The sequence below is a fragment of the Haematobia irritans genome, chromosome 4, assembly GCF_050003625.1.
Source record: "Haematobia irritans isolate KBUSLIRL chromosome 4, ASM5000362v1, whole genome shotgun sequence".
NCBI classification, from domain to species: domain Eukaryota; kingdom Metazoa; phylum Arthropoda; class Insecta; order Diptera; family Muscidae; genus Haematobia; species Haematobia irritans.
The window spans coordinates 70,630,671-70,657,293 of record NC_134400.1 but is presented as its reverse complement, the minus strand read 5'-3'; the positions used below and the strand labels follow the sequence as shown (position 1 = coordinate 70,657,293).

At 36.4% G+C, this 26,623-nt stretch overlaps 2 protein-coding genes across 2 annotated transcripts in view; both read right to left on the bottom strand.

The window, feature by feature from the left end:
- Positions 1-10,004: 10,004 nt before the first annotated feature.
- Positions 10,005-16,139, bottom strand: LOC142235557 (uncharacterized). Its single transcript, XM_075306810.1, has one exon. The coding sequence runs from the start codon at positions 16,137-16,139 to the stop codon at positions 10,005-10,007; it is 6,135 nt and encodes a 2,044-aa protein (XP_075162925.1).
- Positions 16,140-16,191: 52 nt separating this feature from the next.
- Positions 16,192-26,623, bottom strand: part of LOC142235555 (uncharacterized) — a 30,350-nt gene continuing 19,918 nt past the window's right edge. Inside the window, exon 3 of the mRNA XM_075306806.1 lies at positions 16,192-16,546. Coding sequence (XP_075162921.1) covers positions 16,192-16,546 — 355 coding nt within the window. The remainder of the gene's footprint in view (positions 16,547-26,623) is intronic.

Genomic DNA, 26,623 nt, shown 5'->3' with positions numbered 1-26,623 from the left:
AAAAAGCATGCCCGGTTCCATAGATTTTGGCTTTACTTTAACAGTTTGGGTATTAATTCCGAGCCAAAGAAGCGGAGAATACAAGTAAGGATACTTTAAAGACGTAATTCTCTTTTAAATTTGGGGGTTATGTACTTGCTTCTAGGAAGCAAATGTTAATTTTTCATTTTTTTAGATTTTTTTCGTCAGTTGTTATCAAAATCCTTTAAAAATCAGTTAACGAGTTATTTTTTTTCATATTAAGACTCGACTTCCAGTAGAAATTATGCTATGTTTCAAGTAAAAAGCGTCTTTAAAATAAAGTTTTGAAAAAAATGTCTTATTTTTTAACGATTTTTTGCTTTGTAGGCAAGATGCAAAAAGGAAACAAATTTAAAGACAATTTTATTAATTTTAAAGAATTTTTCCTAATTATTAAAGTCACGTTGACCTTACCTCAAAAATTTTATCTTTCATGTTATGATACACATTTTTAAGTAAAATTACTTAATTATAAGGACAGTACAACTTCATTCAAAAGTTTATTGCCTTTTGGACAAGAAAAAAAAAACTTTATTTTAGAGAAATGCGTCTTCCATGTTAAGCAAAATTTGCATTCTTATTCTAAGGACATAGAATCTTTGACTTCACGACAATATTTTTTTCAGTGTAGAAAACTAAAAAATTAAATATAAATAAGATCGTTTAATTGCATTTATTTGACGTTCATTACAAACATCTTTGTAGTAATAGGGGATGAAATTGATCGAAAGTACTGTTGTTACTTTTACAACACATACTAGAGATATATTTTGACATTTGCCGTTTTTGAAAACAATTACTAAAAAACGTTGTGTTTTCCCCAATGTACGTACGTACAAAAATACATATCGTACATATTAAACGTTTGCTCACACTAGCTAAGTACTAGCTAAATTTGAAATTACCTACACAGTGTAATTTCAAAGTTACACATTTCATTCAAGTAATATTTTATTCGGAGCGGAGCGGTTTTTCATTTGGAAACTGCTCCGCTCCCGCTCCGCTCCGGATTTTAGAAATGCCGCTCCCGCTCCACTCCCGCTCCGGCTAAAAAAGGGCTTGCTCCGCTCCGCTCCGGATCCCTGGTTTCGGGTGGATTTGTCAATTTTTTGGGGGTGGTCACGAATTAAAGTCCATTTCGCCCTAGGACGTATATTTAAGGAGATATGGGCAAAATAACTTTTTCATATAAAAATTGCAATTTTTTAGGTTTTGAGTGGATTATTAAATTTTTTGGGGTGTTACGAATTAAAGTCCTTTTCGCTCTAGGACGCGTATATACGAAGATATGGGCAAAATAAGTTTTTCAGATAAAAATTTCAATTTTTTTTAGGTTTTGGGAGGATTATTCAATTTTTTTGGGGGTGGTCATGAATTAAAGTCCGTTTCGCGCTAGGGCGCTTAGTTTAGGAGATATGGGCAAAATAAGTTTTTCATATCAAAATTTAAATTTTTTTTATTTTTTGGGTGTGGTAACGAATTAAAGTCCTTTTCGCTCTAGGACGCGTATATACGAAGATATGGGCAAAAAAAGATTTTCAGATAAAAATTTAATTTTTTTTAGGTTTTGGTAGGATTATTCAATTTTTTTGGGGGTGGTCATGAATTAAAGTCCTTTTCGCGCTAGGGCGCTTAGTTTAGGAGATATGGGCAAAATAAGTTTTTCATATAAAAATTGCAATTTTTTAGGTTTTGAGTGGATTATTAATTTTTTTGGGGTGTTACGAATTAAAGTCCGTTTCCCTCTAGGGCGTGTATATACGAAGATATGGGCAAAATAAGTTTTTCAGATAAAAATTTAAATTTTTTTAGGTTTTGGGAGGATTATTCAATTTTTTTGGGGGTGGTCATGAATTAAGGTCCTTTTCGCGCTAGGGCGCTTAGTTTAGGAGATATGGGCAAAATAAGTTTTTCATATCAAAATTTAAATTTTTTTAGGTTTTGGGTGGATTTGTCAATTTTTTGGGGGTGGTCACGAATTAAAGTCCTTTTCGCCCTAGGACGTATATTTAAGGAGATATGGGCAAAATAACTTTTTCATATAAAAATTGCAATTTTTTAGGTTTTGAGTGGATTATTAAATTTTTTGGGGTGTTACGAATTAAAGTCCTTTTCGCTCTAGGACGCGTATATACGAAGATATGGGCAAAATAAGATTTTCAGATAAAAATTTCAATTTTTTTAGGTTTTGGGAGGATTATTCAATTTTTTTGGGGGTGGTCATGAATTAAAGTCCTTTTCGCGCTAGGGTGCTTAGTTTAGGAGATGGGAGCCACCGTGGTGCAATGGTTAGCATGCCCGCCTTGCATACACAAGGTCGTGGGTTCGATTCCTGCTACGACCGAACACCAAAAAGTTTTTCAGCGGTGGATTATCCCACCTCAGTAATGCTGGTGACATTTCTGAGGGTTTCAAAGCTTCTCTAAGTGGTTTCACTGGCATGTGGAACGCCGTTCGGACTCGGCTATAAAAAGGAGGTCCCTTGTCATTGAGCTTAACATGGAATCGGGCAGCACTCAGTGATAAGAGAGAAGTTCACCACTGTGGTATCACAATGGACTGAATAGTCTAAGTGAGCCTGATACATCGGGCAGCCACATAACCTAACCTACCCTAGTTTAGGAGATATGGGCAAAATAAGTTTTTCATATCAAAATTTAAATTTTTTTAGGTTTTGGGTGGATTTGTCAATTTTTTGGGGGTGGTCACGAATTAAAGTCCATGTCGCCCTAGGACGCATATTTAAGGAGATATGGGCAAAATAACTTTTTCATATAAAAATGGCAATTTTTTTAGGTTTTGAGTGGATTATTAAATTTTTTGGGGTGTTACGAATTAAAGTCCTTTTCGCTCTAGGACGCGTATATACGAAGATATGGGCAAAATAAGTTTTTCAGATAAAAATTTCAATTTTTTTTAGGTTTTGGGAGGATTATTCAATTTTTTTGGGGGTGGTCATGAATTAAAGTCCTTTTCGCGCTAGGGCGCTTAGTTTAGGAGATATGGGCAAAATAAGTTATTCATATCAAAATTTAAATTTTTTAGGTTTTGGGTGGATTTGTCAATTTGTTGGGGGTGGTCACGAATTAAAGTCCTTTTCGCCCTAGGACGTATATTTAAGGAGATATGGGCAAAATAACTTTTTCATATAAAAATTGCAATTTTTTTAGGTTTTGAGTGGATTATTAAATTTTTTGGGGTGTTACGAATTAAAGTCCTTTTCGCTCTAGGACGCCTATATACGAAGATATGGGCAAAATAAGATTTTCAGATAAAAATTTCAATTTTTTTAGGTTTTGGGAGGATTATTCAATTTTTTTGGGGGTGGTCATGAATGAAAGTCCTTTTCGCGCTAGGGCGCTTAGTTTAGGAGATATGGGCAAAATAAGTTTTTCATATCAAAATGTAAATTTTTTTAGGTTTTGGGTGGATTTGTCAATTTTTTGGGGGTGGTCACGAATTAAAGTCCTTTTCGCCCTAGGACGTATATTTAAAAAGATATCGGCAAAATAACTTTTTCATATAAAAATTGCAATTTTTTTAGGTTTTGAGTGGATTATTAAATTTTTGGGGTGTTACGAATTAAAGTCCTTTTCGCTCTAGGACGCGTATATACGAAGATATGGGCAAAATAAGTTTTTTAGATACAAATTTCAATTTTTTTAGGTTTTGGGAGGATTATTCAATTTTTTGGGGGTGGTCATGAATTAAAGTCCTTTTCGCGCTAGGGCGCTTAGTTTAGGAGATATGGGCAAAATAAGTTTTTCATATCAAAATTTAATTTTTTTCAGGTTTTGGGTGGATTTGTCAATTTTTTGGGGGTGGTCACGAATTAAAGTCCTTTTCGCCCTAGGACGTATATTTAAGGAGATATGGGCAAAATAACTGTTTCATATAAAAATTGCAATTTTTTAGGTTTTGAGCGGATTATTAAATTTTTTTGGGGTGTTACGAATTAAAGTACTTTTCGCTCTAGGACGCGTATATACGAAGATATGGGCAAAATAAGTTTTTCAGATAAAAATTTCAATTTTTTTAGGTTTTGGGAGGATTATTCAATTTTTTTGGGGGTGGTCATGAATTAAAATCCTTTTCGCGCTAGGGCGCTTAGTTTAGGAGATATGGGCAAAATAAGTTATTCATATCAAAATTTAATTTTTTTAGGTTTTGGGTGGATTTGTCCATTTTTTGGGGGTGGTCACGAATTAAAGTCCTTTTCGCCCTAGGACATATATTTAAGGAGATATGGGCAAAATAACTTTTTCATATTAAAATTGCAATTTTTTTTTAATTTTGAGTGGATTATTAAATTTTTTGGGGTGTTACGAATTAGAGTCCTTTTCGCTCTAGGACGCGTATATACGAAGATATGGGCAAAATAAGATTTTCAGATAAAAATTTCAATTTTTTTAGGTTTTGGGAGGATTATTCAATTTTTTTGGGGGTGGTCATGAATTAAAGTCCTTTTCGCGCTAGAGCGCTTAGTTTAGGAGATATGGGCAAAATAAGTTTTTCATATTAAAATTTTAATTTTTTTAGGTTTTGGGCAGGGATCCGGAGCGGTCCATTTTTTCGCTCCGCTCCGCTCCCGCTCCGGAGAAACAAAAAAACGCTCCGCTCCACGCTCCGCTCCGAGAAAAAAAAATCGCTCCGCTCCTCTTCGAGAAAATTATAGTACAAACATTGTATTATTTGTTCAATTGAGTTTTATTTTATTTAGAAAAATCGGGCGGTACATATATAGGAGCTATAGCTAAATCTGAACCGATTTCGATGATTTTTTGCACATATAGTTAGTGCTATAGAAGATTACATTTCGCCAACTTTGAGTAAGCTCGGTTGATAAATAAGGGGTTTATGACCTAATTTGGCAAAATCGGGCGATACATATATATGGGACCTATATCTAAATCTTAACCGATTTCGATGAAATTTTCAGACTTAAAGGGTGATACAGAAGATTATTTTGTGCTAAATTTGACGACGATCGGTTAGTAAAAAAGTGCAACGTGACCCCATTTGTCGAAATCGAGCAATACATATATATGGGAGCTATATCTAAATTTGATCCGATTTCTTCCAAATTCAATAATGTTCGTCCTTGTGCCCAAAAAACTCCCTGTACCAAATTTCATCAAAATCGGTTAATAATTGCGACCGAAATTCTGTGAACAACAAATACATGGACAGACGGACGGATGGACAGACGGACACCAAGCGCTAGATCGACTCAGGAGGTGATTCTGAGTCGATCGGTATATATTTTATGGGGTCTAAAATCAATATTTCTTGTAGGTAAATTTTTTGGCAGATCAAACTTATTATACCCTAACCACTATATGGTTTAGGGTATAATGACTTTAAAACAATGTGTTGAAACATTTTATTAATTTTGAAGATTTTTTCAGAAATATTAAATCCATTTTGACTTCATTAAAGCGAAATTTGCATTCATGTTAGGATACACATTTTTATGTCGAATCATTTAGCTATAAGGATAAACAGACTTCATTGAAAAGTTTAGAGACTTTTAGACAAGGAAAAACTTTTTTTCAGAGAAATACGTCTTCTATTCTAAGCAAAATTCGTATTTGAAGCATGTGAAGTATTTGGCCTCCCGACAATATTCTTTGCGGTGCACCATCTACTATTTAATATGTGATAGAAACCAAATTTATGAAAATGGACCAAATTCTGTTTGGTCTGACCATCGGACCAAATTTAAAAATTAGAAATCTTTTGGACCAATTTTGGTCCGATCGGACCAAAACGGCAACGCTGATTGGAATTGAAAGTCTATACACAGAGTAGAAGTAACTACTCTCCGAAAGTTTTTTTTGTTTTGCAACAGACGTAGAGAAGAGGTTTTGTTATATTTGTAATGTGTGTGTGTATGTTTATGTTTGCAACAACCTCCATCGACATCAGTCCGTGGTATACCCACGAATATTCTTACTCAGATCTAGTGTTACCTAATTTCGCTTTTTTCCCTTTATAGTATAATAAATGTATATGCGCACATTTTTCAACCAAAATTGAAACTATCCATAATTTTAATTAAATTTTCGAGAACTAATATCAGAAATAAGAGAATGCTAGGATATAGTACAATAGTAAAGCAAATATGAATGTCCTTACACTGAAAAAAAGCATGCCCGGTTCCATAGATTTTGGCTTTACTTTAACAGTTTGGGTATTAATTCCGAGCCAAAGAAGCGGAGAATACAAGTAAGGATACTTTAAAGACGTAATTCTCTTTTAAATTTGGGGGTTATGTACTTGCTTCTAGGAAGCAAATGTTAATTTTTCATTTTTTTAGATTTTTTTCGTCAGTTGTTATCAAAATCCTTTAAAAATCAGTTAACGAGTTATTTTTTTTCATATTAAGACTCGACTTCCAGTAGAAATTATGCTATGTTTCAAGTAAAAAGCGTCTTTAAAATAAAGTTTTGAAAAAAATGTCTTATTTTTTAACGATTTTTTGCTTTGTAGGCAAGATGCAAAAAGGAAACAAATTTAAAGACAATTTTATTAATTTTAAAGAATTTTTCCTAATTATTAAAGTCACGTTGACCTTACCTCAAAAATTTTATCTTTCATGTTATGATACACATTTTTAAGTAAAATTACTTAATTATAAGGACAGTACAACTTCATTCAAAAGTTTATTGCCTTTTGGACAAGAAAAAAAAAACTTTATTTTAGAGAAATGCGTCTTCCATGTTAAGCAAAATTTGCATTCTTATTCTAAGGACATAGAATCTTTGACTTCACGACAATATTTTTTTCAGTGTAGAAAACTAAAAAATTAAATATAAATAAGATCGTTTAATTGCATTTATTTGACGTTCATTACAAACATCTTTGTAGTAATAGGGGATGAAATTGATCGAAAGTACTGTTGTTACTTTTACAACACATACTAGAGATATATTTTGACATTTGCCGTTTTTGAAAACAATTACTAAAAAACGTTGTGTTTTCCCCAATGTACGTACGTACAAAAATACATATCGTACATATTAAACGTTTGCTCACACTAGCTAAGTACTAGCTAAATTTGAAATTACCTACACAGTGTAATTTCAAAGTTACACATTTCATTCAAGTAATATTTTATTCGGAGCGGAGCGGTTTTTCATTTGGAAACTGCTCCGCTCCCGCTCCGCTCCGGATTTTAGAAATGCCGCTCCCGCTCCACTCCCGCTCCGGCTAAAAAAGGGCTTGCTCCGCTCCGCTCCGGATCCCTGGTTTCGGGTGGATTTGTCAATTTTTTGGGGGTGGTCACGAATTAAAGTCCATTTCGCCCTAGGACGCATATTTAAGGAGATATGAGCAAAATAACTTTTTATATAAAAATTGCAATTTTTTTAGGTTTTGAGTGGATTATTAAATTTTTTGGGGTGTTACGAATTAAAGTCCTTTTCGCTCTAGGACGCGTATATACGAAGATATGGGCAAAATAAGTTTTTCAGATAAAAATTTTAATTTTTTTAGGTTTTGGGAGGATTATTCAATTTTTTTGGGGGTGGTCATGAATTAAAGTCCTTTTCGCGCTAGGGCGCTTAGTTTAGGAGATATGGGCAAAATAAGTTTTTCATATCAAAATTTAAATTTTTTTAGGTTTTGGGTGGATTTGTCAATTTTTTGGGGGTGGTCACGAATTAAAGTCCTTTTCGCCCTAGGACGTATATTTAAGGAGATATGGGCAAAATAACTTTTTCATATAAAAATTGCAATTTTTTTAGGTTTTAAATTTTTTGGGGTGTTACGAATTAAAGTCCTTTTCGCTCTAGGACGCGTATATACGAAGATATGGGCAAAATAAGTTTTTCAGATAAAAATTTCAATTTTTTTAGGTTTTGGGAGGATTATTCAATTTTTTTTGGGGTGGTCATGAATTAAAGTCCTTTTCGCGCTAGGGCGCTTAGTTTAGGAGATATGGGCAAAATAAGTTTTTCATATCAAAATTTAAATTTTTTTAGGTTTTGGGTGGATTTGTCAATTTTTTGGGGGTGGTCACGAATTAAAGTCCATTTCGCCCTAGGACGCATATTATAGGAGATATGGGCAAAATAAGTTTTTCAGATAAAAATTTAAATTTTTTTAGGTTTTGAGCGGATTATTAAATTTTTTGGGGTGTTACGAATTAAAGTCCTTTTCGCTCTAGGACGCGTATATACGAAGATATGGGCTGTTAGTGCTTGAGCGCGTTTGCTCAGCGGATATTATGGTGGTACACCAGAATAAATGGTTTAATGATAGTCCTGGTAGTGCACCAGAACTTTCTTTTAAGAGGAGTTTAAAATTCTTTACTCGGTGGTACACCAAGAAAGAATATAATCACGCCAATTGAAACACCAAGAGGTTTAATCGTAGTGATCATCTTTATTAAATTTATTCAGCCTTATATACTAAATACAAGTAAGTAGTAATAACAACAAAAAGTAAAAGAAAAATAACATAGTCGAATTATTTGCCGGAATTGCTTATGCTGCAGTTAAATTCTTTTTCCATATGAAGCCAATGACTGGTGTTGAGTTTCATATTATTTGGCTGGTAGCTTGAATAGCATACGCAAGCGAAATGTTCTTGCGCGTGCCATTCAATACCTGACATATGAATTACCACCTTTGGATTGGCTGCAATATAGAAAGAATGAAAAGAGCAGCAGATTTTAATTTTATTCTATTGGAGATTTATTTTATTTTGTCAAAACAAATAAAAAAAATCATGAAGAATAAACATATTGCGGCCCCGAGGGGAGTCGTGAATAATTTTGAGAGGCTTGTATAAGCTAATTCCGGTTACCTTGTAGGTTTTATTTAGGATGGGTCTACTGAAATGTCCCATGTTGATCTTGGAGCAGGCTGTGGTGATATGGCCCTTTTCTTAAAAATGCACTTTGTTAGTAGGACCACAACAGCGATTAGAATAAGTCCTAATCCACAGTAGCTAACGATCAGGCTATGAACTGCATGGTAATTTGAGGTTGATGGAATTTCACGTAGTTGTGCCTTCACTTCTGCCTGCAAACGATTTATTTCTTCGAAACTTGAGCGGTGAATGAACGCTTGCGTTATATTTTCCATGTTAGGTAGTGTATTGAAGAATGACATCTCATTGTATGAACTGGACTGGTGTAGGGTCGATGTGATAGTTTGGTGGCTGTTGATAGTAATCATCTCATTTTTTATTGTGCAACCTGCTGGCAGTGTTAATATTCCAGTACCCTGTAAAGGCTGATAGTTGCTTTTACCATTACGGACTGTACTTAATTTCAGCTGTGCATCAGTGGCAAACAGCCATTGATTTTTCTTAAAGAGTTGATACCACACATTGTGGTTATATAATGCTTCGATATTGCAGCTAGGGTCAGATTCGTTGTTGAATAGATGGACTTCGCAGCTACAAATCTGTGCACCTTTATGGTAAACTGCTTGGACATTTGGGCATAAAAAGGTGTTGTGATCCAGTGAGTTGCAGTCAAGTAGTTTGATGTTATCCATTGTAAAATATTGATCACGATGAGCATTAAAGGCTATCATTTCTGATGTCGGCATGAGGGCTACTAGAGTATTATTTACCACTTGTGGAACTGGTGTCCTGGTTTGACAAGGTGCAGATAATATGGTCGTTCGATATTGATGCATGAGCTGTTGCGATGCCATATAATTGTATTATATCTACTACTGGTAGTGTTAAATCTTGCGGTAGGTTAGCCTTTATATTAGCTACCTCGACAGCAAATTGTTGTGGAGTTAGTAGAAGAGGGCTGATTCGACCATGATGAATGTCAGCCAACAAATCCGTCATGGAAACATGCATTTTTTGCAAGTTATTTGCAATTAGAATTAACTGGATACTGAGCGATAAGATGAGTTGAGAACGGTAGATATTTTCGTTGTTTGTCAGATTCATGAGTCTACTTATTTTAAAATTAATTTTTTCAAAACTCTCCTGTGTCCGAGCTTCAGATTGCTTCATGAGATTAAGGGTAGAGTCCAGAAATGATGTTTGGTTCCGCAGTAGGTCTTGCAGTCGAGCTTCGTTGGTTTTAATACTATTGATTGTTCCTGACATTTTCTCAGCATAATTTGAGTCCAGACACCAAATAATGAATTTGCTACGTTGCCGACTATATCTATTGCCCCTCGTTTCTTCCGTAGAATGAGATTTTCTGGAGTGGCTGGCAAATCTTTCTGGATATTGTAGAAATGGGTTATTAGGTCACTACATTGATCGCGGAAGTGTGAGTGATTGCATGTTTTCGCTAAGGCATTGGTTCCGTTGATGAAGAGCTGCAGTTCCTTATGAAGAGGTGCCAGTTCGAAATATATCAGAAGCTTCCATTCTGATAGAATTGGCTTAATGTTACCAATACACTCAAAATTTATACCGGGGTTGCCTTTAATCGGAGTATAGGTAACTTGTTGGCACATCACTAGTGGGAGGAATAATGCTAGAATAACTAGCATGTTGGTTGTGGGAAGGTTAGCACGTTTTGGAGGTGGTGAACCATTGTCTTTGTCGCTAGATGCGGCGCTGCGGCTAAGCGGAAATGAATTATCTCCTTTTTCGTCGTTAGTTTGTTCTAGAGGGAGAGGAGCGAGTAGGTGAATGGCTCGCTTAATGATACCGCTTGAGGTTTTTACTGCAGCTGCCCTGACGAAACCATATGACCCTGGATAAGTTTCAATGACTTTACCAAGTCGCCAGTTCATGACAGGCAAGTTATCTTTAATTGCGACTATAGTGCCCAATTGCAGATTTTGAGATGCAGTTTGCCATTTATTACGCTGCTGGAGTTCATTGAGATATTCCTGGGACCATCTTTTCCAGAATTGGTGTTTTATTCGGGATACTAACTCCCATCGTTTTGCCAAAGTTGATGTTGTTGCTTGGGCTGTGACGTCTACTTGAGCAGTTAGAGGTTCTCCAATCAAAAAATGGCCCGGAGTCAGTGCAGCGGCGTCATTAGGATCATTTGGTAGTGGTGCTATTGGCCTAGAGTTTAGTATCGCTTCAACCTCTATGACAATGGTCTCCATTTCTTCATAAGTCAAGGATGCACTCGATATTTCCTTTATCAGAAGACCTTTAGCGGATTTTACAGCTGCTTCCCAAAGTCCACCGAAATGAGGAGATCGCGGAGGTATAAAGTGGAAAGTAATGCTTCTAGTTGCGCATTCTCGTTGTATTTTTTCTTGAGCTGTTGTTGAGAATAACGAGGTTGACAGCTCTGCGAGTTGATTTTTTGCTCCCACGAAGTTGGTAGCGTTATCACAATATAGGTTTTGGCAATGGCCCCTTCGGCCAATGAATCTTTTCAACGCCCCAATGAAGGCATCGGTTGTAAGGTCCGTTACAAGTTCTAGATGAACGGCCTTTGTTGAAAAGCAGCAAAATATCGCAAGATATGCTTTCTGAGGTCGTTTTCCTCTTGTTTTGAAATGTACCCAGATTGGTCCGCAATAATCTACCCCTGCGTTTATGAAGGGCCTTGCAGGCGTTACTCTTGTTTCTGGCAAATTTCCCATAATTTGTTTCAGAAGCTTTGGTTTTGATCTTGCACATTGAATACATTTGTGAACAGTTTCACGAGCCAAATGCTTTCCTTTGATGGGCCAGAAGCGTTGTCTCACCGTAGCAAGGAGTGCGGTAGGTCCGCAATGCTTATTTTCCTTATGTAACGATTCGAAGATTAGTCGACTTATTGGGTCATTGAATGGCAAAAGCATGGGATGTTTGGCATTAAAACTCAAAGTCGATTCTTCTAGTCTACCTCCAACTCTTAAAACTGTATGTTCGTCCAAAAACGGCGACAAACCTTTGATTTGACTTGAGCCTTTAAGTTCTCTATGCTTCTCCAGTTGTAAAATGTCTTCTTTGAAGTTAGAATGCTGTGCGATACGAACTATGACAATAAGAGAATCGTGAAGTTCAAGGGGAGTGAGGGTTGGCCTGTTTTGTCGATTTTCTTTACGGGTTTTGGAATTTTTAATAAATCTCAGAACATAAGCAACAATTCGTTGGAGTGTCTTCAAGGAATTCCTGTGATTTATTTTGTACAAGAAGTTTTCTGCATCAGCGGCCAACATTAGGTTGTGGAGGTTCTGCTTTCGTTCAGTGCTAATCGAATCAGGAGAAGGAAGAAACGCAGGAGGCCAATGTTTCTCATCTCCGTGAAGAAAGAATGGTCCAAGCATCCATTGGGTTGTTTGTTTCAACTGATGTGGGTCTGATCCCCTAGATATGATATCTGCTTGGTTATCCTTGGAACTAACGTGTCTCCATTGTTCAGGAGTCGTGTTGTCTTGAATTGAAGCAATACGATTAGCGACAAAGGTGTGAAAGGAGGATGATCTTGAGTTGATCCAATTTAACACTATTGTGGAATCAGTGCAGTAGTAAGTGGGTGTAGTCATCATATCTAAATCGTTCTTAACTTTAACCGCCAAGTTGGCTCCCAGCTGTGCAGCGCATAATTCTAGCCTTGGAAGCGTTTGTTGTTTAAGGGGTGCTACTCGGGATTTCGCACAAAGGAGGTTTACAAGTATAATCTTATTCGGTAAGATTGTTCTAATGTATACTGCTGCCCCGTATGCCTTTTCTGATGCGTCGCTGAAGATGTGGAGCTGAGTGTTTTGAGAAATATGTCCCTTATAGACATGTCGGTGAACGGGAAAGGTTTCAAGTGACTTGAGGCTCTCTCTAAAGTTTCGCCATCGATAGTCGTATTCTGAAGGTACGGCTTCATCCCATGAAAGATTTAGATTCCATAGTTCTTGGACAAAGATTTTCGCCCTGACGACTACAGGAGATAGCAAACCTAGGGGGTCGAAAATACGTGCAAGATCTGAAGTGACCGTCCTTTTGGTCACTGACCTGATTGGCGCTAGGTTGACCTTTACTTTAAGTTGGTCAGCTTTGGGTAACCAGGCCAATCCCAAAGTTTTGGTATAATTGGTGTCATCTGTGCTGAAGTCCAGGCTAACTTCTTGGTCGCACTCCGGAATGTTATGAAGCAGGTGGATATGATTGGCACTCCACTTTCGTAAATTAAATCCGTATTGCGCCATGACTTGTTGCAGTTGGCGCTGGATTTCCAAAGCTGTATTCAAGTTGTCTGCTCCGCCCAGGCCATCATCCACATAGAAGTTCTTTTCCAAAAAACTAGCTGCTAAAGGAAAATGCATCTTATTTTCCCTGCTTATTTCTTTCAAGCATCTAATTGCCAGATAGGGGGCTGGTCGGGTTCCGTATGTAACGGTATTTAATGTGAAGTAGTTGATAGGTTCGGTGATATTGTTCCGCCACAGGATAATCTGATATGGTCTGTCTTTAGGATGTATCAGTATTTGGCGAAACATTTTTTCTATGTCTGTGGTAAACACGAAACGTGGCAATCTGAAGCGTAGCAGAATAGCAAACAGATCATTCTGTAGTGTTGGGCCAGTATATAAGACATCGTTCAGTGACTTTCCAGAGGATGTTTTTGTTGAAGCATCGAATACTAGTCGGAGTTTAGTGGTGCTGCTTTCAGGTCGTAGGACACAGTGGTGAGGAATAAAATATTTTGCTCCTGTCACATTGTCTATGTTGACTTTAGTCATATGGCCTAGTGCTTCGTATTCCTTCATAAACTGTATATATTGTTGTTTTAAGGTAATGTCTTTGGATAGTCGCCGTTCCAATGATAGGAAACGGTTAAAAGCGAGACTGTGTGACTCTCCTAAAGAGCTTGGTTCGACACAAAATGGAAGCCTTACGATGAATCTTCCTTCTTTGTCACGTCCAGTATGCTGATTAAAGTGAGCTTCGCACTGTGCGTCATGTATCGATAATTGCTTCTGTGTATTATCGACTTCTTCCAGTTTCCAGAATCGTTCGATTGTCTGGTTCATGCTATCTTCATCAGTTAGTACTCCACATATTGATGTTTGCAAATGTTGATCAGATACCTTCCCTGATGCTATCCACCCAAGTGTTGTGTTTTGCAAGATTGGAAGGTTGTCTCCTAGTTGGATTTGTCCGATAGCGAGTAGCTGATGATGATATTCTGCGCCTAATAGGATGTCGATTTTGCCTGGACGGTTGAAGGTAGGGTCTGCCAGCGTTATATTCTTGGGAATTAGCCATTTATCAATGTGGATAAATTGAGCAGGTTGTGGAGTAATTATTTGGGGAAGTACGAATGCCTCCAAGCGTGATGAGAAATTGTTATATCTTGACTGGAGCGAAATGTTCACTCTGTGTTGAACCTTGGTCCGATTTCTTCCTATACCACTAATTGACATAGTCGTAGGTCTACTTGGTAGACCGAGTCGTGCTACTAATCTTTCCGTAATTAGGTTGACTTGAGATCCCGAATCGAGTATTGCTTTGCATTCGGTTTCCAGACCATTCGCCTTAATCTTGACCAATGCGGTTCCTAGTAGAATATAGGGCCTTCGAGATTCAGAGTTTAAGGCCAAGCTTTCAGCTATGACGGATGGGGTAGTGATAAGCGAAGCCGCAGTGGATTGGTTGGAAGTTGTTGTTGATTCTAGTGGTTTGGGGTGTTCCATTTGATCTTCCTTGATTGATCTACCTGAGGATTTGGAGGGTTGCGTGTGAGATTGTTCAAGGTGGACGAGCGTATGGTGCTTTCTCCCACATTTTTGGCAGCGGGCTAAATTCGAGCATTGTTTCGTGGAATGTCTGCTGCTAAAGCAATTCACACATAACTTCTGTCCCAGTACAAGATTGAGGCGGTGTTTTGTGCTGAGTAGAGCGAATTCCTGGCATCGGTATAATTGATGAAAGTCCTTCTTACAAATGATGCAATGTCGGCTTTCAGGACTTGGCTGGGAAGTCAGGGCGCAATTTTTGGAGCTATTGATAGAGGTTTTTTCCTTTACACCCATTGCTTCCAAAGTATGAAAATAGTTCTCCAAGAACGATAGGAAGTCGCTTATGGTTTGCAGTTCCTTCGGATTTTTGATCATTTGTTCATATTGACTATGAACACTTTTATCCAACTTTTTAACGAGGAGGTGGATTAAAAGTGGATCCCATGACGAAGTCTGGAGTCCCATGTTGGAGAGAGCTGCCAAACATTGTTTTGTTGTGTCATGTAATCGCTTGAGGGCACTTAAAGATCCAGCACCTGAGGGTTGATCGAGTAGCCTTTGGATTGCCGTGGCTGCCATAACCCTCTTATTGTTATAACGATGTTCCAACAATTGCCATGCCGTGGGATAATTGTCTTCTGTTATGGCAAGGTGCGCAATAAGGCTTGCTGCTTCGCCCATTACGTGGTTTTTCAAGTACCACATCTTGTGAGCATTTGGGATTTTCTGCTCATGGATCATTTTTGTGAAGAGATCCGAAAATGATATCCATTTCATATAGTCACCATCGAATTTGATGATAGTGACTGCAGGCAGTGGTAAAGAAGTTGGTCGGGCCACAACTTCCGGGTTGGAGAAGGTTGAATCCCTGCTGGCACTAGAGAGTTGGATAACTGCTGCCTGGGCCTCTTTCTCGAGCCAGATGTATTTTGCAGTATCGTATCCGAGTAGCTCTGGGTCTGGGTACTTGTCTAGAACATCGTCGTTGAGGCACTCTATCTGTTGCCATAGACGGTTTATTGTGGCCATTTTCACCTCATAGTAGGTTCTCTCCTGGCCACTAACTTGCAAACCTTCTAGTTGCCGACTCAGGGCTTCCATTTTGCCTAATGAACGGCTAATAAGACCGTCGTGACCGCTAGTGGCACCCACCTGTTCATTCTCAGTATGTAAGGATTGCACGTTTGGAGGGTTCTTTGCGTCTGGGACTTTCTCGATGAGCTCATGTTCCAATAGTTTTATACATTCCAAGGCCATGCTTTTGATTTTGTCATAATAACCGGAAACGAAGTATTCGCTGGACGGATCGATACCCTCTGAACATCGTAGCTGGTTGTCCGCCTCTTCGAATTCTTTCCAGGCGGCATTGAGCCTAGCCAGTCGGTCTTGGTAATATGCGGTGGTTTTTCGGATTTTTGGATCTTTCTTAATATTTCTGATGAAGTTGGCGATGCCTTCGCCGATGTCCTTCAGCTGTCGCAGGAGCTCATTCTGAGTTTCCATCGTTGATTAGTTGACTGGTATAGATTATAGGAGCAAAGGTCCTGTTGATTAATTATAGACACAATGGGTATTGTAGGCACAAAGGGTCCTGATGGGTGGTAGCAGGCACAAAGGGTCCTGATGAGTGGTTGCAGGCACAAAGGGTCCTGATCGGTGGTTGCAGGCACAAAGGGTCCTGATGAGTGGTTGCAGGCACAAAGGGTCCTGATGAACGGTTACAGGCACAAAGGGTCCTGATTAGTGGTTGCAGGCACGAAGGGTCCTGATGAGTGGTTGCAGGCACGGAGGGTCCTGATGTGTGGTTGCAGGCACAAAGGGTCCTGATCGGTGGTTGCAGGCACAAAGGGTCCTGATCAGTGGTTGCAGGCACAAAGGGTCCTGATCGGTGGTTGCAGGCACAAAGTGTCCTGTCACGGTCGCCAAAATGTTAATGCTTGAGCGCGTTTGCTCAGCGGATATTCTGGTGGTACACCAGAATAAATGGTTTAATGATAGTCCTGTTAGTGCACCAGAACTTTCTTTTAAGAGGAGTTTAAAATTCTTTACTCGGTGGTACACCAAGAAAGAATATAATCACGCCAATTGAAACACCAAGAGGTTTAATCGTAGTGATCATCTTTATTAAATTTATTCAGCCTTATATACTAAATACAAGTAAGTAGTAATAACAACAAAAAGTAAAAGAAAAATAACATAGTCGAATTATTTGCCGGAATTGCTTATGCTGCAGTTAAATTCTTTTTCCATATGAAGCCAATGACTGGTGTTGAGTTTCATATTATTTGGCTGGTAGCTTGAATAGCATACGCAAGCGAAATGTTCTTGCGCGTGCCATTCAATACCTGACATATGAATTACCACCTTTGGATTGGCTGCAATATAGAAAGAATGAAAAGAGCAGCAGATTTTAATTTTATTCTATTGGAGATTTATTTTATTTTGTCAAAACAAATAAAAAAATCATGAAGAATAAACATGGGCAAAATAAGTTTTTCAGATAAAAATTTCAATTTTTTTAGGTTTTGGGAGGATTATTCAATTTTTTTGGGGGTGGTCATGAATTAAGGTCCTTTTCGCGCTAGGGCGCTTAGTTTAGGAGATATGGGCAAAATAAGTTTTTCATATCAAAATTTAAATTTTTTAGGTTTTGGGTGGATTTGTCAATTTTTTCATATAAAAATTGCAATTTTTTTAGGTTTTGAGTGGATTATTAAATTTTTTGGCGTGTTACGAATGAAAGTCCTTTTCGCTCTAGGACGCGTATATACGAAGATATGGGCACAATAAGATTTTCAGATAAAAATTTCAATTTTTTTAGGTTTTGGGAGGATTATTCAATTTTTTTGGGGGTGATCATGAATTAAAGTCCTTTTCGCGCTAGGGCGCTTAGTTTAGGAGATATGGGCAAAATAAGTTTTTCATATCAAAATTTAAATTTTTTTAGGTTTTGGGTGGATTTGTCAATTTTTTGGGGGTGGTCACGAATTAAAGTCCATTTCGCCCTAGGACGCATATTTAAGGAGATATGGGCAAAATAAGTTTTTCAGATAAAAATTTCAATTTTTTTAGGTTTTGAGCGGATTATTAAATTTTTGGGGTGTTACGAATTAAAGTCCTTTTCGCTCTAGGACGCGTATATACGAAGATATGGGCAAAATAAGTTTTTCAGATAAAAATTTCAATTTTTTTAGGTTTTGGGAGGATTATTCAATTTTTTTGGGGGTGGTCATGAATTAAGGTCCTTTTCGCGCTAGGGCGCTTAGTTTAGGAGATATGGGCAAAATACGTTTTTCATATCGCAATTTAAATTTTTTTAGGTTTTGAGTGGATTTGTCAATTTTTTGGGGGTGGTCACGAATTAAAGTCCATTTCGCCCTAGGACGCATATTTAAGGAGATATGGGCAAAATAACTTTTTCATATAAAAATTGCATTTTTTTTAGGTTTTTAGTGGATTATTAAATTTTTTGGGGTGTTACGAATTAAAGTCCTTTTCGCTCTAGGGCGCGTATATACGAAGATATGGGCAAAATAAGTTTTTCAGATAAAAATTTCAATTTTTTTAGGTTTTGGGAGGATTATTCAATTTTTTTGGGGGTGGTCATGAATTAAAGTCCTTTTCGCGCTAGGGCGCTTAGTTTAGGAGATATGGGCAAAATAAGTTTTTCAGGACTTTTTAAAGTCCTTTTCGCTCTAGGGCGCGTATATACGAAGATATGGGCAAAATAAGTTTTTCAGATAAAAATTTCAATTTTTTTAGGTTTTGGGAGGATTATTCAATTTTTTTGGGGGTGGTCATGAATTAAAGTCCTTTTCGCGCTAGGGCGCTTAATTTAGGAGATATGGGCAAAATAAGTTTTTCATATAAAAATTTAAATTTTTTTAGGTTTTGGGTGGATTTGTCAATTTTTTGGGGGTGGTCACGAATTAAAGTCCATTTCGCCCTAGGACGCATATTTAAGGAGATATGGGCAAAATAAGTTTTTCAGATAAAAATTTCATTTTTTTAGGTTTTGGGAGGACTATTCAATTTTTTTGGGGGTGGTCATGAATTAAAGTCCTTTTCGCACTAGGGCGCTTTGTTTAGGAGATATGGGCAAAATAAGTTATTCAAATCAAAATTTAAATTTTTTTAGGTTTTGGGTGGATTTGACAATTTTTTGCGGGTGGTCACGAATTAAAGTCCTTTTCGCTCTAGGACGCGTATATACGAAGATATGGGCAAAATAAGATTTTCAGATAAAAATTTCAATTTTTTAGGTTTTGGGAGGATTATTCAATTTTTTTGGGGTGATCATGAATTAAAGTCCTTTTCGCGCTAGGGCGCTTAGTTTAGGAGATACGCGTATATACGAAGATATGGGCAAAATAAGTTTTTCAGATAAAAATTTCAATTTTTTTAGGTTTTGGGATAATTATTCAATTTTTTTTGGGGGTGGTCATGAATTAAGGTCCTTTTCGCGCTAGGGCGCTTAGTTTAGGAGATATGGGCAAAATAAGTTTTTCATATCAAAATTTAAATGTTTTTAGGTTTTGGGTGGATTTGTCAATTTTTTGGGGGTGGTCACGAATTAAAGTCCTTTTCGCCCTAGGACGTATATTTAAGGAGATATGGGCAAAATAACTTTTTCATATAAAAATTGCAATTTTTTAGGTTTTGAGTGGATTATTAAATTTTTTGGGGTGTTACGAATTAAAGTCCTTTTCGCTCTAGGACGCGTATATACGAAGATATGGGCAAAATAAGTTTTTCAGATAAAAATTTCAATTTTTTTAGGTTTTGGGAGGATTATTCAATTTTTTTGGGGGTGGTCATGAATTAAAGTCCTTTTCGCGCTAGGGCGCTTAGTTTAGGAGATGGGAGCCACCGTGGTGCAATGGTTAGCATGCCCGCCTTGCATACATAAGGTCGTGGGTTCGATTCCTGCTACGACCGAACACCAAAAAGTTTTTCAGCGGTGGATTATCCCACCTCAGTAATGCTGGTGACATTTCTGAGGGTTTCAAAGCTTCTCTAAGTGGTTTCACTGGCATGTGGAACGCCGTTCGGACTCGGCTATAAAAAGGAGGTCCCTTGTCATTGAGCTTAACATGGAATCGGGCAGCACTCAGTGATAAGAGAGAAGTTCACCACTGTGGTATCACAATGGACTGAATAGTCTAAGTGAGCCTGATACATCGGGCTGCCACATAACCTAACCTAACCTAACCTAACCTAGTTTAGAAGATATGGGCAAAATAAGTTTTTCATATCAAAATTTAAATTTTTATTAGGTTTTGGGTGGATTTGTCAATTTTTTGGGTGTGTTCACGAATAAAAGTCCTTTTCGCCCTAGGACGTATATTTAAGGAGATATGGGCAAAATAACTTTTTCATATAAAAAGTGCAATTTTTTTAGGTTTTGAGTGGATTATTAAATTTTTTGGGGTGTTACGAATTAAAGTCCTTTTCGCTCTAGGACGCGTATATACGAAGATATGGGCAAAATAAGTTTTTCAGATAAAAATTTCAATTTTTTTAGGTTTTGGGAGGATTATTCAATTTTTTTTGGGGGTGGTCATGAATTAAAGTCCTTTTCGCGCTAGGGCGCTTAGTTTAGGAGATATGGGAAAAATAAGTTATTCATATCAAAATTTAAATTTTTTATAGGTTTTGGGTGGATTTGTCAATTTTTTTGGGGGTGGTCACGAATTAAAGTCCATTTCGCCCTAGGACGCATATTTAAGGAGATATGGGCAAAATAACTTTTTCATATAAAAATTGCAATTTTTTTAGGTTTTGAGTGGATTATTACATTTTTTGGGGTGTTACGAATTAAAGTCCTTTTCGCTCTAGGACGCGTATATACGAAGATATGGGCAAAATAAGTTTTTCAGATAAAAATTTCAATTTTTTTAGGTTTTGGGAGGATTATTCAATTTTTTTGGGGGTGGTCATGAATTAAGGTCCTTTTCGCGCTAGGGCGCTTAGTTTAGGAGATATGGGCAAAATAAGTTTTTCAGGACTTTTTAAAGTCCTTTTCGCTCTAGGGCGCGTATATACGAAGATATGGGCAAAATAAGTTTTTCAGATAAAAATTTCAATTTTTTTAGGTTTTGGGAGGATTATTCAATTTTTTGGGGGTGGTCATGAATTAAAGTCCTTTTCGCGCTAGGGCGCTTAATTTAGGAGATATGGGCAAAATAAGTTTTTCATATAAAAATTTAAATTTTTTTAGGTTTTGGGTGGATTTGTCAATTTTTTGGGGGTGGTCACGAATTAAAGTCCATTTCGCCCTAGGACGCATATTTAAGGAGATATGGGCAAAATAAGTTTTTCAGATAAAAATTTCATTTTTTTAGGTTTTGGGAGGATTATTCAATTTTTTTGAGGGTGGTCATGAATTAAAGTCCTTTTCGCACTAGGGCGCTTTGTTTAGGAGATATGGGCAAAATAAGTTATTCAAATCAAAATTTAAATTTTTTTAGGTTTTGGGTGGATTTGACAATTTTTTGCGGGTGGTCACGAATTAAAGTCCTTTTCGCTCTAGGACGCGTATATACGAAGATATGGGCAAAATAAGATTTTCAGATAAAAATTTCAATTTTTTAGGTTTTGGGAGGATTATTCAATTTTTTTGGGGTGATCATGAATTAAAGTCCTTTTCGCGCTAGGGCGCTTAGTTTAGGAGATACGCGTATATACGAAGATATGGGCAAAATAAGTTTTTCAGATAAAAATTTCAATTTTTTTAGGTTTTGGGATAATTATTCAATTTTTTTGGGGGTGGTCATGAATTAAGGTCCTTTTCGCGCTAGGGCGCTTAGTTTAGGAGATATGGGCAAAATAAGTTTTTCATATCAAAATTTAAATGTTTTTAGGTTCTGGGTGGATTTGTCAATTTTTTGGGGGTGGTCACGAATTAAAGTCCTTTTCGCCCTAGGACGTATATTTAAGGAGATATGGGCAAAATAACTTTTTCATATAAAAATTGCAATTTTTTAGGTTTTGAGTGGATTATTAAATTTTTTGGGGTGTTACGAATTAAAGTCCTTTTCGCTCTAGGACGCGTATATACGAAGATATGGGCAAAATAAGTTTTTCAGATAAAAATTTCAATTTTTTTAGGTTTTGGGAGGATTATTCAATTTTTTTGGGGGTGGTCATGAATTAAAGTCCTTTTCGCGCTAGGGCGCTTAGTTTAGGAGATATGGGAAAAATAAGTTATTCATATCAAAATTTAAATTTTTTATAGGTTTTGGGTGGATTTGTCAATTTTTTTGGGGGTGGTCACGAATTAAAGTCCATTTCGCCCTAGGACGCATATTTAAGGAGATATGGGCAAAATAACTTTTTCATATAAAAATTGCAATTTTTTTAGGTTTTGAGTGGATTATTACATTTTTTGGGGTGTTACGAATTAAAGTCTTTTTCGCTCTAGGACGTGTATATACGAAGATATGGGCAAAATAAGTTTTTCAGATAAAAATTTCAATTTTTTTAGGTTTTGGGAGGATTATTCAATTTTTTTGGGGTGGTCATGAATTAAAGTCCTTTTCGCGCTAGGGCGCTTAGTTTAGGAGATATGGGCAAAATAAGTTTTTCATATCAAAATTTAAATTTTTTTAGGTTTTGGGTGGATTTGTAAATTTTTTGGGGGTGGTCACGACTTAAAGTCCTTTTCGCCCTAGGACGTATATTTAAGAAGATATGGGCAAAATAACTTTTTCATATAAAAATTGCAATTTTTTTAGGTTTTGATTATTAAATTTTTTAGGGTGTTACGAATTAAAGTCCTTTTCGCTCTAGGACGCGTATATACGAAGATATGGGCAAAATAAGTTTTTCAGATAAAAATTTCAATTTTTTTAGGTTTTGGGAGGATTATTCAATTTTTTTGGGGGTGGTCATGAATTAAAGTCCTTTTCGCGCTAGGGCGCTTAGTTTAGGAGATGGGAGCCACCGTGGTGCAATGGTTAGCATGCCCGCCTTGCATACACAAGGTCGTGGGTTCGATTCCTGCTACGACCGAACACCAAAAAGTTTTTCAGCGGTGGATTATCCCACCTCAGTAATGCTGGTGACATTTCTGAGGGTTTCAAAGCTTCTCTAAGTGGTTTCACTGGCATGTGGAACGCCGTTCGGACTCGGCTATAAAAAGGAGGTCCCTTGTCATTGAGCTTAACATGGAATCGGGCAGCACTCAGTGATAAGAGAGAAGTTCACCACTGTGGTATCACAATGGACTGAATAGTCTAAGTGAGCCTGATACATCGGGCTGCCACATAACCTAACCTAACCTAACCTAACCTAGTTTAGAAGATATGGGCAAAATAAGTTTTTCATATCAAAATTTAAATTTTTATTAGGTTTTGGGTGGATTTGTCAATTTTTTGGGGGTGGTCACGAATTAAAGTCCATTTCGCCCTAGGACGCATATTTAAGGAGATATGGGCAAAATAACTTTTTCATATAAAAATTGCAATTTTTTTAGGTTTTGATTATTAAATTTTTTGGGTGTTACGAATTAAAGTCCTTTTCGCTCTAGGACGCGTATATACGAAGATATGGGCAAAATAAGTTTTTCAGATAAAAATTTCTTTTTTTTTTTTTTTGGTTTTGGGAGGATTATTTAATTTTTTTGCGGGTGGTCATGAATTAAGGTCCTTTTCGCGCTAGGGCGCTTAGTTTAGGAGATATGGGCAAAATAAGTTTTTCATATCAAAATTTAAATTTTTTTAGGTTTTGGGTGGATTTGTCAATTTTTTGGGGGTGGTCACGAATTAAACTCCATTTCGCCCTAGGACGCATATTTAAGGAGATATGGGCAAAATAACTTTTTCATATAAAAATTGCAATTTTTTTAGGTTTTGAGTGGATTATTAAATTTTTTGGGGTGTTACGAATTAAAGTCCTTTTCGCTCTAGGACGCGTATATACGACGATATGGGCAAAATAAGTTTTTCAGATAAAAATTTCAATTTTTTTAGGTTTTGGGAGGATTATTCAATTTTTTTGGGGGTGGTCATGAATTAAAGTCCTTTTCGCGCTAGGGCGCTTAGTTTAGGAGATATGGGCAAAATAAGTTATTCATATCAAAATTTAAATTTTTTATAGGTTTTGGGTGGATTTGTCAATTTTTTGGGGGTGGTCACGAATTAAAGTCCATTTCGCCCTAGGACGCATATTTAAGGAGATATGGGCAAAATAACTTTTTCATATAAAAATTGGACTTTTTTTAGGTTTTGAGTGGATTATTAAATTTTTTGGGGTGTTACGAATTAAAGTCTTTTTCGCTCTAGGACGTGTATATACGAAGATATGGGAAAAATAAGTTTTTCAGATAAAAATTTCAATTTTTTTAGGTTTTGGGAGGATTATTCAATTTTTTTGGGGTGGTCATGAATTAAAGTCCTTTTCGCGCTAGGGCGCTTAGTTTAGGAGATATGGGCAAAATAAGTTTTTCATATCAAAATTTAAATTTTTTTAGATTTTGGGTGGATTTGTAAATTTTTTGGGGGTGGTCACGAATTAAAGTCCTTTTCGCCCTAGGACGTATATTTAAAAAGATATGGGCAAAATAACTTTTTCATATAAAAATTGCAATTTTTTTAGGTTTTGATTATTAAATTTTTTAGGGTGTTACGAATTAAAGTCCTTTTCGCTCTAGGACGCGTATATACGAAGATATGGGCAAAATAAGTTTTTCAGATAAAAATTTCTTTTTTTTTTGGTTTTGGGAGGATTATTTAATTTTTTTGCGGGTGGTCATGAATTAAAGTCCTTTTCGCGCTAGGGCGCTTAGTTTAGGAGATATGGGAAAAATAAGTTATTCATATCAAAATTTAAATTTTTTATAGGTTTTGGGTGGATTTGTCAATTTTTTTGGGGGTGGTCACGAATTAAAGTCCATTTCGCCCTAGGACGCATATTTAAGGAGATATGGGCAAAATAACTTTTTCATATAAAAATTGCAATTTTTTTAGGTTTTGAGTGGATTATTAAATTTTTTGGGGTGTTACGAATTAAAGTCCTTTTCGCTCTAGGACGCGTATATACGAAGATATGGGCAAAATAAGTTTTTCAGATAAAAATTTCAATTTTTTTAGGTTTTGGGAGGATTATTCAATTTTTTTGGGGGTGGTCATGAATTAAAGTCCTTTTCGCGCTAGGGCGCTTAGTTTAGGAGATATGGGAAAAATAAGTTTTTCATATCAAAATTTAAATTTTTTTTAGGTTTTGGGGGGATTTGTCAATTTTCTTGCGGGTGGTCACGAATTAAAGTCCTTTTCGCCCTAGGACGTATATTTAAGGAGATATGGGCAAAATAACTTTTTCATATAAAAATTTCATTTTTTTAGGTTTTGGGAGGATTATTCAATTTTTTTGGGGGTGGTCATGAATTAAAGTGCTTTTCGCTCTAGGACGCGTATATACGAAGATATGGGCAAAATAAGTTTTTCAGATAAAAATTTCAATTTTTTTAGGTTTTGGGAGGATTATTCAATTTTTTTTGGGGGTGGTCATGAATTAATGTCCTTTTCGCGCTAGGGCGCTTAGTTTAGGAGATATGGGCAAAATAAGTTTTTCATATCAAAATTTAAATTTTTTTAGGTTTTGTCAATTTTTTGGGGGTGGTCACGAATTAAAGTCCTTTTCGCCCTAGGACGTATATTTAAGGAGATATGGGCAAAATAAGTTTTTCATATAAAAATTGCAATTTTTTAGGTTTTGAGTGGATTATTAAATTTTTTGGGGTGTTACGAATTAAAGTCCTTTTCGCTCTAGGACGCGTATATACGAAGATATGGGCAAAATAAGTTTTTCAGATAAAAACTTTAATTTTTTTAGGTTTTGGGAGGATTATACAATTTTTTTGGGGGTGGTCATGAATTAAAGTCCTTGTCGCGCTAGGGCGCTTAGTTTAGGAGATATGGGCAAAATAAGTTTTTCATATCAAAATTTAAATTTTTTTAGGTTTTGGGTGGATTTGTCAATTTTTTGGGGGTGGTCACGAATTAAAGTCCTTTTCGCCCTAGGACGTATATTTAAGGAGATATGGGCAAAATAACTTTTTCATATAAAAATTGCAATTTCTTAGGTTTTGAGTGGATTATTAAATTTTTTGGGGTGTTACGAATTAAAGTCATTTTCGCTCTAGGGCGCGTATATACGAAGATATGGGCAAAATAAGTTTTTCAGATAAAAATTTCAATTTTTTAGGTTTCGGGAGGATTATTCAATTTTTTTGGGGGTGGTCATGAAGTAAAGTCCATTTCGCCCTAGGACGCATATTTAAGGAGATATGGGCAAAATAACTTTTTCATATAAAAATTGCAATTTTTTTAGGTTTTGGGTGGATTTGTCAATTTTTTGGGGGTGGTCACGAATTAAAGTCCTTTTCGCCCTAGGACGTATATTTAAGGAGATATGGGCAAAATAACTTTTACATATAAAAATTGCAATTTTTTTAGGTTTTGAGCGGATTATTAAATTTTTTGGGGTGTTACGAATTAAAGTCCTTTTCGCTCTAGGACGCGTATATACGAAGATATGGGCAAAATAAGTTTTTCAGATAAAAATTTCAATTTTTTTAGGTTTTGGGATAATTATTCAATTTTTTTGGGGGTGGTCATGAATTAAGGTCCTTTTCGCGCTAGGGCGCTTAGTTTAGGAGATATGGGCAAAATAAGTTTTTCATATCAAAATTTAAATTTTTTTAGGTTTTGGGTGGATTTGTCAATTTTTTGGGGGTGGTCACGAATTAAAGTCCTTTTCGCCCTAGGACGTATATTTAAGGAGATATGGGCAAAATAAGTTTTTCAGATAAAAATTTCATTTTTTTTTTGGTTTTGGGAGGATTATTTAATTTTTTTTGGGGGTGGTCATGAATTAAAGTCCTTTTCGCGCTAGGGCGCTTAGTTAAGGAGATATGGGCAAAATAAGTTTTTCATATCAAAATTTAAATTTTTTTTAGGTTTTGGGTGGATTTGTCAATTTTTTTG